The 15,687-nt window shown below is 46.4% G+C and overlaps 1 protein-coding gene across 1 annotated transcript in view; it reads left to right on the plus strand.

Moving 5' to 3' along the window:
• Positions 1-5,278: 5,278 nt before the first annotated feature.
• Positions 5,279-15,687, plus strand: part of CRTAP (cartilage associated protein) — a 39,243-nt gene continuing 28,834 nt past the window's right edge. The window contains exons 1-3 of the mRNA XM_015102223.3: positions 5,279-5,765; positions 9,542-9,691; positions 13,970-14,141. Coding sequence (XP_014957709.2) covers positions 5,295-5,765; positions 9,542-9,691; positions 13,970-14,141 — 793 coding nt within the window. The 5' untranslated portion in view covers positions 5,279-5,294. The remainder of the gene's footprint in view (positions 5,766-9,541; positions 9,692-13,969; positions 14,142-15,687) is intronic.

Raw genomic sequence — 15,687 nt, forward strand, 5'->3', positions numbered from 1 at the left:
ATCCATTGTGCCTGTGATAGCAGCCGGAAGTCACTAAGGTAGTTACCCCGCCCTCTTTGGGGTCCACATAACACTCTTTCCAGCTCTAATGGTGGGTAATTAAGGGTTTGCTTATCTGTCTTCTCAAGACTTTGAGGGAATGCGTTGATATTTCTTTAATACAGTGCCTGTCACACAACAATTTACTATAGGTTAATGGGACAAATGCAAAAAAAAATATAGATGTCTACGCCAGTCTATGTCTGACGCAGGATGCAGCATGCTTGGGGCTGGTGCATGGGGATGACCCAGAGAGATGTTATGGGGAGGGGAGGTGGGAGGGGGGTTCATGTTTGGGAACACATGTAAGAATTAAAGATATTAAAATTTTAAAATATATATATATAGATGTCTTATCTCTACTGAACTGGAAGTTCCTTGTAGTCAAGGATGTATGTCTGATTCATCTTTGCATTCTGTGCCAAGGGCAGGACCTGGTCTAAGGTAGGTGCTGACCAGTGTAGTGAAAAAATGAATAAATTCATTATACTAAAGAGAATTTGTCGTTTAAGTCACCTGAGGGGCCTTCCCCCTTATAGGATCTCATGATACAAAAGTTCTGTTCCTTTTTCATCCTTTTGGTTCCTTTTTTATTCCAGTTTTATCTTGTATGTTTGTATGTTGTTGTTCAGTCTCTCCGTCGCGTCTGACTCTTCGCGACCCCGTGGACTTCAGCATACCAGGCTTCCTTATCCTTTCTCCCAGAGTTTGCTTAAACTCTTGTCCATTGAATTGGTGATGCTATCTAACCGTCTCATCCTCTCTTGCCCCCTTCTTCTCCTGCCCTCAATCTTTCCCAGCATCAGGGTCTTTTCCAATGAGTCGACTCTTTGCATCAGGTGGCCAAAGGATTGGAGCTTCAGGTTCAGCATCAGTCCTTCCAATGCACAGTCAGGGTTGATTTCCTTTAGGATCGACTGGTTTGATCTGTGCCATCCAAGGGACTCTCAAGAGTCTTCAAAAGCACCCTGATAGCTCAGTTGGTAAAGAATCCGCCTGCAATGCAGGAGACCCCGGTTCGATGCTAGGTCAGGAAGATCTGCTGGAGAAGGGACAGGCTACCCAGTCCAGTGTCCTTGGGCTTCCCTTGTGGCTCAGCTGGTAGAGAATCCGCCTGCAATGCGGGAGACCTCGGTTCGATCCCTGGGTTGGGAAGATCCCCTGAAGAAGGGAAAGGCTACCCACTCCAGTATCCCGGCCTGGAGAATTCCATGGACTGTATAGTGCATGGGATGGCAGAGTCGGACACTATTGAGCAGCTTTCACTTTCAGCCTTCTTTATGGTCTCACATCCGTACATGACTACTGGAAAAACCATATTTGTTTGTATGAGGTAAGATGCTATTACTTGCATTCTTAAATAATATTTTGTGTACTTTAGCATACTTTTAAACTTTAAACAAGTGGAATCATTCTTTTTAAGGCTACACTGTGTTGTTATGCATAGCTGTAATTCTTTTATTATTCCCTGCTGTAAAATTTTCTCCTACGTGTGTATCTTCTCTCTAAAAAAACAAACAAAAAAATCCACATTCGTTTTTACACAAGTTATTTCTGCTTTCTGCTATCAGAAACTGTGCTGCTGTTTCATACCGAAAACACTTATTAAATACAAAAGAAAAAAAATGAAGTGGAGAAAATGGATACAACCTTAACAAGGTAATCACAATTAACATCAGTGATAAGGGGCTGACAGTGGGTTCCTCCAGTGACGTCTGAGAAGGACGGTATTCTAGTCCAGCGGTCCCCAATCTTTTTGGCACCAGGGACCAGTTTAATGGAAGACAATTTTTCCATGGACTGGGGCATGGGAGGCTGTGTCGAGGGAACAGTTTTGGGATGATTCAAGTGCATTACATTTACTGTGCACTTTATTTCTATTATTATTACATTGTGATAGACAATGAAATAATTGTACAGCTCACCATAAAGCAGAATCAGTGGGAGCCCTGAGCTTGTTTTCCTGCAGCTGGACGGTCCCTTCTAGGGGTGAAGGGAGAGCGATGGGGAGCAGCTGCAAATACAGATGAAGCTTCACTCACCTCCTGTTGTGGCCCGGTTCCTAACAGACCACAGACCAGTATCAGTCTGTTGCCTGGGAACCCCTGTTCTAGTCCAGAGACCTTAATCTGAATCTAATAATGAAGAAACAGCAGAGAAACCTCAGTGGAGGACTTTTTATAAAATAACTGGCCTGTATTCTTAAAAATAATTCTATTTATTTTCGGCTGTGCTAGGTCTTCCAGCCGTGCAGGCTTTTCTTGTCTCAGAGGCTACTCTCTAGTTGAAAATAACTCTATTTATTTTCGGCTGTGCTAGGTCTTCCAGCCGTGCAGCTTTTCTTGTCTCAGAGGCTACTCTCTAGTCGCAGCGTTCATGCTTTCGTTACAGAGCATGGGCTGTAGCTGCTCAATAGTTGCAGCTCCTGAATTCTAGAGCACAGGCTCAGTATTTGTGGCACGGGGGCTTAGTTGCTCTGAGGCATGTGGGATCTTCTGGGACCAGGAATCGAACCCGTGTCTCCTGCATTGGCAGGCGGATTCTTTACCACTGAGCCACCAGGGGAAGGCCCCTGTATTCTTTTTTCAAACTAGACTGGAGCAGTTTTAGGTTTGCAGCAACACTGAATGAAAGTGATAAGGGGTAGTGAAACTCGGTAGAGGTTTCCCATCTACCCTCCACCACTACGTACTCACAGCCTCTCCGGCTATCAGAATCCCACACCAGACGGGTACGCCTAGGACAACCAATGAAGCTGCTTTCATTCAATATGATCACCCAAAGCCCATGACTTCCATTAGGGTTCACTCTTGATACTGCATATTCTTTGAGTTTTGGGAAATGTATAATGATAGCCATCCACCATTATAGTATCGCACAGAATAGTTTCGCTGCCCTGAAAGTCCTCTGTGCTGTGCCTGTTTATCCCTCTCTCCCCGTATCACCAGACAATCAGTGATCCTTTTACTGTTCTCAAAGTTTTGCCTTTTCCAGAATGTCACATATTTGGGGGAATTCCCTGATGGTCCATTGCTTGGGACTCCACATTCTCACTGCTGAGGGCCCAGGTTCAATCCCTGGCTGGGGAGCTAAGATCTCACAAGCAGTGTGGTGCAGCCAACAAAAACAAAAAAAAACAAATAAATAAACCCCCCAAACATAATGTCATTTATAGTTGGAATCATACAGTATATAGCCTTTTCATATATAACCTTTTTTATGTAGTAAAATGTATTTAAGTTTCCTCCATGTCTTTTTGTGGTGGAATAGCTCATTTCTTTTTAGTGCCGAGTAATATTCCATTGCTAGATGTGAATGTACCACAGTTCATTCATTCACCCGTTGAAGGACATCTTGTTTGCTTCCAAGTGTTAGCCATCATGTAAATAGCTGCTATAAACATTCACGTGTAGATTTCTGTATGAATAGACGTTTTCACCTCATTTCAGTCAATACCAGTGAATGTAATTTTGCTGGATGGTATGGCAGGGCATGTTTAGTTTGGTAGAAACGGCCAGACTGTCTCTCCAAAGTGACTGTACCATTCGACATTCCCACCAGCGAGGAACCGAGTTCTTGTTGCTCTGCCTCCTTGTCAGCATTTGGCACTGTCAGTATTTTGAATTTTGGCCATTCTAATAGGCGTGTGGTGGATCTCACTGTTGTTTTGGCCTGTACTCTTAGTGTCAATAACATAACAATAAAATCTGAAGGTTCAGATTCTAGAACATTAGACAGAATAAACAACTAGATACAGCACATGATATTGGACTGTTTCCTGCCCAGGGGGAAAACGTGCTATACACGTTTATACACGTGCTATATACATGTTTGGATTAAACAACAACAGTTGGGATTGAATCCACCTCCCTTATGTCTCCTGCATTGGGAGGCAGATTTTTTTTACCACTGAGCCACCAGTGCATCTCCCACAACTCCTGTGTTACAGGCAGAGTCTTTACTGTGGAGCCACAAGGGAAGCCCGTAAAAGACATTATTAGCTGACAAAACTGGAATAGGGGATATAGATTAGTGAATTTGATCATTAATGAATTTGAGCATTGTAGTTTCATTCCCAGGTGGGGCAGTGGTAAAGAATCCGCCTGCCGATGCAGGAGACATGGGTTCAATTCCTGGGTTGGGAAGATCCCCTGGAGAAGGAAATGGCCACCCACTCCAGTATTCTTGCCTTGTCCTATGGACAGAGGAGCCTGGCAGGCTACAGTCCATGGGATTGCAAAGAGTCAAACACGACTGAGCACACACAGAGAGTTTCGGTTCCTAGGACATACATACTAAAAGATTAAAGGGTAAATGGCCTGATGTATGCAATCTTCTCTCAAATGATTCAGAAAAAGAAATGTGGCAAAAGTTATTCATTTGTGGATGCGTATAAAGGATATATAGGAGTTGTATGTACTATCCTTGCAATTTTTTGTAAATTATTTAAAAATAAAAAATTTAAGTAATTAAAATTACAATGCTGGGACTTAATCACTGGCGGTCCACTGGTTAGGACTTGGCGCTCCCACTGCTGGGACGGGTGTGCCCTGTGGTCGGGGAGCTAAGATCCCTGAAAGTCGAGCGGTGCGGCCAAAAAATTTAATAATAATAAAATAACAGTACTGCCTTTAACATTCCATCCACATCTTTTGATGCACACCTGCAAGTTTCTCGAGCGTATTCTGAAGCGTGGAATCGCGATCATAAGGTGTGTGCATCTTCAACTTGATCAATAGCTTACACAGTGCCACCGACATCCTTATTAATTTTGTATATGCACTGTCTCTCTCACTGAAATATAAGGGCGTTCGCGGTCATCAAAGTGTAGGCCGTGGACCCGCAGGATTAGCCTCACTAGAATGCTGGTTAGAACTGCAAACCCTCAGATCCCCATCTCAGCCAGATTTGGTGAAAGAGAAACTCTGGAGTCACTTGTGAATCTGCGTTTTTCAAAAGTCCTCTAAATGATTCTAAAGTCTAAGCAGCGCTGATCCATCTGGCTTCCAGACCGCCTTCTCTAAAGGAGCGATCAGCGGAGCGGGGGATCAAATGTTAGACTCGCAGAAACTAGAGGGCAGCGCGCCTCTCTAGGACACCCTCCCCGTACGGGCAGCTTCGCCCGGACCCCCCGGCTGGGTGGGGAGGGGCGGCCGGACGGGGCGGGCCTGAGGCTGGCGTCTCCGCCTCTTCAGCATTCGGCTCCCTTTTCCTTTCCTTCTTTCTCCTCTCTTTCCTTCCTTCCGCCTGGAGCGATGGAGCCGGGGCGCCGGGCGGCCGCGGCGCTGCTGGCGCTGCTATGCGTGGTATGCGCGCTGCACTCGGGGCGCGCCCAGTACGAGCGCTACAGCTTCCGCAGCTTCCCGCGGGACGAGCTGATGCCGCTCGAGTCGGCCTACCGGCACGCGCTGGACCAGTACAGCAGCGAGCACTGGACGGAGAGCGTGGGCTACTTGGAGATCAGCCTGCGGCTGCACCGCCTGCTACGGGACAGCGAGGCCTTCTGCCACCGCAACTGCAGCGCAGCGCCGCAGCCCGAGCCAGCCGCCGGCCTCGCGCGCTACCCGGAGTTGCGTCTCTTCGGGGGCCTGCTGCGCCGCGCGCACTGCCTCAAACGCTGCAAGCAGGGCCTGCCGGCCTTCCGCCAGTCGCAACCCAGCCGCGAAGTACTGGCGGACTTCCAGCGCCGAGAGCCGTACAAGTTCCTGCAGTTCGCCTACTTCAAGGCAAGTCCGCTCGCCCCGCCCTACGCCTAGGCCCCGCCCACCGTGCCTAGGCCCGCCCCTAGACCCCTGCCTGGTGCCTGCGTCCTGGGCCCGGTCGCACCGCCCTTTCTAGGCGTTCTCTCGCACTCAGCGTCGCTAAGGGAGGCCTTCAAGTCCTCTTCCTCGTATTCTATTTCATAGATAAAGATGAAAAATACTTTTCTTGACGGGTGGTTCTGAGGCAGAGGTTGTATATCTAACGACTAGCACAGTGTTATTTGAAGACAGACTTCTGTTTTTAGTAGATAGCATCAAAATCCCTTTTCTCAACTGAGTAGGGCGGAACCGGTCAGTCTCTTTTAAAGAGGAGCTTAAAAGGGCAGGGCTCCTTGGAAGGACACTTGCCTGCCTGGAGGAGGAGAACCTGAGCGCTGTGATTCCTCAGGGCTGGCGCTCTCCGCTGGCTTTCATCTACAGTGTAACGCGGTTGTCTTCCTCCTTTTTGTGACTCTGCATCCGGTCTGTGATTGCTGGCTAAAAATAGCCACAAATTGCAATTGTCTACCCTCTAGGTCCTTACACGGGGGACCCTGAAGTTTTAAGAATGGGCTGAATTCCCTGTTAACTGGATAAAGAGGCTTTAGCTTGACGGGTCTTCAGTGGGTTTTGCCAAGAGAGCCCTCTTAAAGCTGTTTCCACTTTATTGGAGAACGATTTGGTAAACTGTGTCTTTGGGCTGCAAGATCTGCTTTTCGTATCTCTCTGAAACGGGTCCACGTGTATGTTGCATTCGTATGGGCCATAAAATAGCACAAAACCCTAAATAGGAGGAAAACTGGGTTATTTCTATGGCTGCTACAGCTTTATATAAAGTATCAGATTAGTGAATGTTTGTCCTAGCAAAAAAAAAAAAAAAAAACACAGAAAAACCCAAACAGTTTTAAAATAGACCAGGGATGAGATTAATACATTTCCGGGACTCAGAAATAATGGCTGACTCATACAAGCACTATATTTTTACTCTGAAAAAGACTCATTTAATCCTCTTTTTTGTAAAGCTTTTGGCACATACAGTATGAGCCAAATTTGAGTCACATAATCAAGGGGGAAACGTTTTATTTTTAAACCTGGAGAATAATGGAAGCTCTGATTTCTTTAAAACACGGATGAATGTGGACCGAGGCAAAAGGGGAGGAACAATTAATTCAGGGTGACCGGAAGGCAGGGGTTTCGTCCATCGTGGCATCCGCAAAGGCTAGGAAATTCATAACTTCTCTTCAAAACCATTTACAGGTCTTGTGACATCACTTACTTGAAGTCAGTAAAGGGAATTCCACGGCGGTCAGGTGGTTAGGGCTATGCGCTTCCACAGGAGTCTAGGGGGGTTGGGGGGAGGAAGGGGCCGAAGAGGAGGCGAGGGGCCCGGGGGCGAGGCGGTACAGGGAGACAGTCCCACTCCAGGCCACTAGATGGCATTCCTCAGACATCAGCACGGACATCTGCAAGTCTGTCCTTATCACCGCCCGCCACTCCAGGGCAGGCTCTGCCATTATCTCCAAATGACTAGGCTCGCGTTTCAGGGGCAGTTTCTGCCCAGGCTATTTGCTGCCCTTTGATTCTCAGAAATCCAGACCGTGCCAAATATCCCTTTATTTTCTCTCCCCAAACAGAATTCCCTAATTCCTGCCCCCGAGGGTCCCTCTGGATTGGCTGAAGGAGCCTCCCTGCACATGTATGGGTGGGTTCCCGCGCCTCCCTCCCCCAAATTGTGCTGTGGTTTTGGGGCATGGAGGGGCCATGACATCCATGGTGGGGAGGGGCCCTCTGCTGCTCGCGTGTCCACACAGGGAGGTGTCCCTGTCCCTTTCTGCGAGCCTTTTCACTCACCTCATGGCACCTCCTTCTTCCCTGAAGACTTCTGGGCTCTGCCTGCAGGTACCAAACCTGAGGATCAAGGGCCACAGGCCTTGCTGCCCCTGCAGACCCCAAGGAGGGAGTTTTTTTCTAGCCGAGAGGATTCCTCTTCCTCCTCCTTGGGTTTTTTTTTTTTTTTGGCCATGTGGCATGGCATGCTGGATCTTAGTTCCCCAACCAGGGATGGAACCCATATCCCCTGCAGTGGAACCCCGGGTCTGGAACCGACAGGGAAATCCTCCCTCTGTCTTCTTCTTCCAGGCCAGTCAGCTTCTTCCTGCACTTCCCTCTCTCAATTTCCTCTTCTTCACATACTTGCCAAGTTCTCTGAGGAGTACAAGGGCTCTGGTCATACTTCTATGTCCTGACCTCCCTGGAGGCAGTGAGACTCAGATTCAGCTGATCACCACCGAATGGGGAGAAGAGAGAGAGGGGGAAAGAGAGGGAAACATGAATTAATTTCATGAAAATATTATGTAGTTGTGATGTCCTGTCCATGTCACTGGTACTTACCAAGTCCTGCCTTGTCCTAAGAACTCTGCCAGCTGCCAAGAATGCAGAAGACAGGATGACGTAAAAGAGGCTCGTGGTCCAGTGGTTAAGACTCCTCACTCCCAATATAGAGAGCCTGGGTTTGATCCCTGGTTAGGAAACTAGACTCCACATGCTGCAACTAAGACCCAGCACAGCCAAATCAATTAATTAAGTAAATATGTATACTTATATACCCTGATAAATATATACCTTGATAACTCAGCTGGTAAAGAATCTGTCTGCAATGCAGGAGACCCCAATTCGATTTCTGGGTTGGGAAGTTCCCCTGGAGAAGGGATAGGCTACACATTCCAGTATTCTTGGGCTTCTCTGGTGGTTCAGCTGGTAAAGAATCTGCCTGCAAGGCGGGAGACCTGGGTTCAATCCCTGGGTTGGAAAGATACCCTGGAGAAGGCTACCCATTCCAGTATTCTGGCCTGGAGAATTCCATGGACTGTATAGTCCATGGGGTTGCCAGGAGTCACACATGACTGAGTGACTTTCACATGTATATATATATATTTAAGAGTCTCTTGATTGAGGTCCTGGGGAAAGGGAGGACTCACATGTATAGGCAGGGATCTTCCTCCCAACCCCTCAAGACTCACTTCCTAGAACAGCACCTGTCCTGTAGAGGCTCTCAACAAACATTTGCTGAGTGAATGGGTGAGTGAATGAGGAGGTGGTGGGGGTCCTCGGGAAGATGAAACAGAGGTTCTGTGAGAGACCCAGGAAAATATTGATTTATCTGTCAAGGTTCTGGCAGAAAAGATGTGTTATAGTCATACAGGGTAACTGGAGGAATACTTATGAATAAGGCGGTTACTTACAAAAGCTGGTGACAGTGGGGTGTGACCCACCTCCCAGGCCAGAAGGGGTTACGTGGATGGAGAGAGACTAGCTGGAGAGACCCTCCACTAAGGGCTGTGACCGTCAATTAAGGGAGCGACCTTGCAGGGAAGGAGCCAGGACGAAAACAGAGCAGCCTTATTCTCTTCCCTTCCTTCAGTCTCCTGTTGGGCACCTGTTGGGGCTGAACCCACTGAAAGCTGGAGGGCAAGGGAGTCCACAGGGACAGCCCGTACGCCAGCCTCCTGGGCAGGGCAGGGTGGAGACGGCAGAGTAGATCAGGGCAGGCACAGAGGGTACATCGGCTCACCCATAGGGAATGAACGCTCATACCTTGTGGCTGGACCAGGTATGCTGGGCCTTGGAAATCACTGAGCCCTTAGCTGGAAACACTGTGTAGAAACACAAAATTGCCTAAGGACTGAACAGACATTCTTGTTTTACAGAAATCATGCTCACCACCCACTGAGCAGCGCTTTTCTCTCCTCTCTGGACTTTAGGCAAATAATCTTCCGAAAGCCATTGCAGCTGCTCACACCTTTCTACTGAAGCATCCTGATGACGAGATGATGAAGAGAAACATGGCTTATTACAAGAGCCTGCCTGATGCCGAGGACTACATTAAAGACTTGGAAACCAAGTCGTACGAGGTACATTTGGGTTTTTACACAGTGGTTAGTTGCAGTGTGAATTTTGGAAGAAGTGTATCTTAGTGAACAGCTATTGACACTGAAGGACTGATAGAGTGATTTTTGATGACATTTAATGAGTATTATGACAATAGAAGTGACTGCCTTGGGATTTCCCTGGTGGTCTAGTGGTTAAGACGTTGTACTGCTAATGCAGAGGGTGCAGGTTTGATCCGTGGTCAGGGAACTGGATTCCACATGGTGTGCGGTATGGCCAAAAAATTAAAAAAAGAAGAAAAAATTATTGCTTTTTTAACACCAAGTTGATCCATTTAAGAATGCAATTTTACATTGCGTAGTGATTTTAAAGTCACTTTTTTTTCCTTTAAATGCTACATTTTAGAAATATGGGCATTTGATCATTCAGTTTTAAGATGGTATAAAAATGGGTCTTGGAAATCATCTGAAAATGACTAAGAACAGAAGAAACAGGAAGTAGCTCTTCATCTCCAATGCAGCTAGGAAACATGTATTTTTATACACACACAGCACATATCTCAAGATGGAAGGGGAATAAGGTTCTAGGAGGACAGACTCGACAGATTACAGGATATTTGCATCTGTGCATCTGCAGAGGGGCGTTCTGAGGGGAATGAGCGTGGACAGGAAGAAGAGGATGAGTCCAGAGCATTTGCTGCTGGGGGCCTGTCACGTCTGGGCTCCAGATGTGTGGTACCAGTGGGGCAGGAGCAGGGGTTGAAAACAGAGGGATGGGTTGGAAGTGCCCACGAGAGCTCCTAGAGCCTCAGGTCTGACTCTAGGGTTTCCCATCGTGGGACCAGACTGCAAGCTCACTTTTTCACCAGCGGTGACCCTCAAACATCGTGGGCAAAGTCTCTTTTCTGGAGCCCATCTGGTTTCCAGGGAAGAATTCCCCAGCCTTCTGCAGGGCTGGCGGAGTGTCTGAGAGCCAGTCTGGGGAGAGGGATGGCGGTCTCACGGCTGAGTTGAAGGCCTCACCTGTTCCTGGGTGTCAGCCCACACCTCAGCTGGACTGCTGTGCCCGCTCCCTGGGCCTTCAGCCTTTATGGGTAGAATCTCTAGAACAGACTTGGAAGGCGTGGTCCCTTAGGGGAGCAGATGGCTGCTGGCGGGGGAAGCCGGGCTCCAACAGCTAGGTTCAGACTCTCAGCCCAGCATTCCATCCCACACCTCGAGCCAGCCTCTGTGGTCGCTGGTGCCTGCAGGCGTCTATGGGTTGTGTAGCTCACCTCCCGTGAGGACCCTCCTCTCTGATCATTCGGCTCTCTGTCTTCCCAGATGTTGTTGAAATCTCTCGTCTGCTGCTTGCTCCTTTCCTGATCTCCTGTGAGAAGAATTGACCCCTTTTTATGTGCTTCCCTGTTATTGTCCACTGGGTTCAGGGAAAAGAGTTGTGTGTGTGTGGTCATTGCACTGTGCTTAGGGGCATCCTCTCTCTGTAGAGCTTTGTTTGTTTGCTTTTATTTATTTGGCTGCGTCGGAATCTTTCATTGTAGCTCGCAGGCTCTGGGGCATGCAGGCTCAGTAGTTGTGGCACCCGGACTTGGGCGTGTGGGATCTTAGTTCCCTGACCAGGGGTGGAACCCTTGTCCCCTGCACTGGAAGGCAGGTTCTTAAGCACTGGACCACCGGGGAAGGCCCTCTGCAGGGCTCTCTCTCTGCTGCCACCTGCCATTTCTGCAGAGCCAGCGGTCTGCTATTTCTGCTTCCCCTGCCCCACACTCCCCTTCCCCCCACCCCCCATCCATCTCCAGGCAAAGCTTCAGTTCTTTGCCTGTCTTGCTTCCAGGGGATGCTGCCTGCCCAGGAGATACAAGGAGATCCACCTTCCTAACCTTAGGCTTTAAGTTGGGTGAAAATTCCAGGTCCCAGTGGTGACCCTCAAATACCCCCATCCAGAGCAGCTGAAAACAAAACTCCCAAAGGAGAGCCACATGTTTATTTCAAGACCTGTCCTGGCCCCTCCAAGTTAGCAGGTTTCTGCATGTGTCCAAGATCTCTACTTATTTCTGGTGAAGATGAAGCTGCTTCCTCAGCCCTAGTTATTCCTGGTACCTGGTAGAGGCAACAGGTAGCAGGAATTCCTTGATGTTTCCTCTGGGTGGCGTGTGGCTGCCCTACCCAGGAACTCGTGCAGACACGTGGAAACTCCTAGTTTATACTTTGCTGTTAGGGCAAGGGGTGTCTAACACTTGCTTTAGGTTATCTTTTCCTTGAATTGATTTTTATTTTTTTTTTTAATTAAAAAAATTTTTTAAGGGTAATGATTTTATTTACATACATCATAAAATTATTATCACAATAAGTTTAATGAACACTCATCATTTTATATACAGAAGTAAAAAGATTTTTTTTTCTTTTTCCCTTTTCCTAAGAGCTCTTAGGAGTTACTGTCTTCCTAACTTCCATATTTAACATAAAGCAGTGTCAATTTTATTTATCATGTAAATTATATCCCTACTATTTATTTTATAACTGGAAATTTATACCTATTGATTGCCTTCATCAAATTCCCATTCTTCCCCAATCCATGACTCTGGTAAACACACATCTGATCTCTTTTCCTATGAGGTGACTATATTCCCTATATTATTCTTGTCACAACTCTGACTCATGTATTTTGCTATTGTAATTCTTTTTTTTTTTCTGAACCTGTTTTTTTAATTTTATTTTATTTTTAATTTTTACTTTATTTTACTTTAGAATACTGTATTGGTTTTGCCATATGAATTGATTTTTAAAATCAGCTTTATGGAGGTATAATTTATTTAAAACTAATCTTCTAATTTTAAGTGTATAATTCAGTGAGTTTTGACAAATGTGTGCAGTCATACAACTACCACCACAATCATACAGACATGTTCTTCTCCCCTGAAAAGCTCCTGCATAAAAAAAAATTGTTTTAAATCTCCCTCATACCCCTTTGCAGTCATGCCTTTGCCCCTGACCCCTGGCAGCCACTGCTCTGGTTTCTGTCCCCGGTATTTTCCTTTTTTCCTTGATTCAAACTTGATTTTATTATCAAACATCTGCTAGTTTTTGAGTTAAATAAAATAACTGTACCACTGTGCACAGGGTAGAAAAATCTAGATGTAGGTAAGTCACTGATTGCCTTCCTAGCTGGGGAGAAGTTGCTGTGTAGCACAGGGAACCCAGTCTGGTGCTCTGTGATGACCTGGGTGGGTGGAATGGGGGAGGGAGGGAGGCTAGAGAGGGAGAGGATGTATGTATAATTATGGCTGATTTGCCTTATTGTATGGCAGAAACCAGCACAACATTGTAAAAAAAATTTTTTTAATTAAAAAAAAAAAGAGTGAGCATGGTTTGTCTGGAGTTAAGGAGAGTCAAGTTTCATGATAATCTGATTCCTTTTGGGAGGACAAGTCTGTCTCTCTTCATGTCTGGACCTTCCTTGACTTTTCTCGGCTTTCTAGAGCCCATTTTTTTGTTTTGTTTTTGATTGATTTACAATGTGTCAGGTGTACTGAAGAGTGATTCAGTCATACATACGTGTACATAGATATATATAAATGTATACATGTATATATATATTCAGATTCTTTTCTGTTATAGGTTATTACAAAGTATTGAGTATAGTTCCCTCTGCTATACAGTAGATCCTTGTTTATCCATTTCATATTTTATAAGATCTTATGGAAAAACCCAAATGAACTTTTTGCCCAACCCAGTATATAGTAGTATGTAACTGTTAACCCCAAATTCCCTATATATCCCTCCTGGTCCCTTTCCCCCTTGGTAACCATAAGTTTGTTTCTCTGTCTGTGATTCTACTTCTGTTTTGTATATAAGCTCATTTGTATCATTTTTTTAGATCCCACGTATAAGTGGGATCACATGATACTTGTCTTTGTCTGACTTCAGCACGATAATCTCTAGGCCCATCGACACTGCTGCACGTGGCATTATTCCGTTCTTTTTAATGCACTTATATACGCACCACACCTTTATCCATCCATCTGCTGATGGACACTTAGGCTGCTTGCACGGCTTGATCACTGTAAACAGTGCTGCTGCGAACATAGTGCTGTATGTGTCTTTTAGGGTTGGAGTCTTCATTTTTTTCTGAACATACATCCAGGAGTGGGATGGCAGGATCATATGGCAGCTCTGTTTTTAGTGTTTTAAGGAACCTCCATGCATCGTGTGTTCTCCATAGTGGCTGCCCAATCGACACCCCTCCCTTTCCTCGACACCTTCTCCAGCGTTCCTTATGTGTAGACTTTTCGCTGATTCCAGAGCCTGTTCATCCGAGCCGTGCGGGCCTACAATGGCGAGAACTGGAGGACGTGCATCACTGACATGGAGCTGGCCCTTCCTGACTTCTTCAAGGCCTTCTATGAGTGTCTCGCTGCCTGCGAGGGCTCCCGGGAGATCAGGGACTTCAAGGATTTCTATCTTTCCATCGCAGGTTGGTAGTGGGTTGTATCCTCGACATAAAGGACACGGCTGCCCCTATGAGTTCTACACGCCTTCTAGGGGACTCGGGTGGCCTCTGAGGAACTTTTGAGCGTAAATGAGAGTGGGTTCACTGGGGTGGCTGACACAGACATGGATTAGCCTCGGACTTGGCTGGAGCTTCTAGAGGAATAGTGAGTATGGTGTCCAGACACAGGCCTGTGGAGAAGGTGTCTTTCATCAGTCCTGCTTGACTGCAGATTCCCACAGGCTTGTAGAAAAATAAAATTGAGTCCCAAAGCATCTCACACCTCAGCTTAGGGAGATAACTTTGATTATGGCAATTTCTCAGCAAGCAGAGTCTGCATGCTCGATCACTAAGTCATGTCCGACTCTGCGACTGCATGCACTGTAGCCCGCCAGGCTCCTCTGTCTGTGGAAGTTCCCAGGCAAGAATACTGGAGCGGGTAGCCATTTCCTTCTCCAAGAGTGAAGAGTATGATTAGTGATCACTAAGGCAACTTTGGTGGCTCAGATGGTAAAGGATCTGCCTGCAGTGCAGGAGACCCAGATTCCATCCCTGAGTCAGACAGATCCCCTGGAGAATGAAATGGCAACCCACTCCAGTACTCTTGCCTGGAAAATTCCATGGGCGAAGGAGCCTGGCGGTCTATAGTCCATGGGGTCACAAAGAGTCAGACACGACTGAGTGACTAACACATATCCACAAGGTAACTTTTGGGGAAAAAAGAAAACATTTCCTGATGATAAAATAATGCATGCTTATTTTAGGAAGTTTGGAAAGCACAAGAGAGAGTAAAGAAAGAACATTGAGGTCTTCCCTGGTGGTCCAGTGGTTAAGATGCTGAGCTTCCCCTGCAGCGGGCACCGGTTCAATTCTGATCCTGGTCAAGGAACTAAGATCCTGCATTCCTTCTGGCTTGGCCAAAACAAGGAAAAGAAAATTGAAAACACATAAATAGCCCTAGGGATTTTCTTTAACCATTAGTGGGCAGCAGTGCTCCAGAGGATAGGAAATGGCCAAGAGATGTCTCTAAGTGGTTTGGGAACACAGACCCTCAAACTGCCCCTTGCAGGAAGGGGCCCCAGGTCAGATAAGTCTGGAATTGGTCTGCGGGTTGTCTGCTGTTTTAGTTATTGAGTCCAGGATGGTGGTCTGTTGTTGTTGTTTTAGTAAATTTTTGCCTATGGGACTCTTTTTACAGAGTACCTTTATTTTTCATAACAAAACGTTTTTATTGTGGAATATTTCAAGCATACACAAAATACAGGAGAGTGTGAAGAAAGCCCACTTACCATGACTCAGCTTCACTATTGTCAACTCATGGCAGAGTGGCATCTGAAAACCCCCCTCTTCCCTCTCACGTTATTTTAAAGCAAATCCCAGGTGTCCCCTCATTTCGTTTGTTTTGTTTCAATAGATACCTCTAAAAGATAAGAACTCTTTTTTTTTTAAACATAACCGCCAAACTATTATACCTAAAAGAATTATAACAACATTTCCTTGATCTCATCATCAAATATCCAATGTCCCAGTC

Source organism: Ovis aries, chromosome 19 (genome assembly GCF_016772045.2).
Source record: "Ovis aries strain OAR_USU_Benz2616 breed Rambouillet chromosome 19, ARS-UI_Ramb_v3.0, whole genome shotgun sequence".
Classification (NCBI taxonomy): Eukaryota; Metazoa; Chordata; class Mammalia; order Artiodactyla; family Bovidae; genus Ovis; species Ovis aries.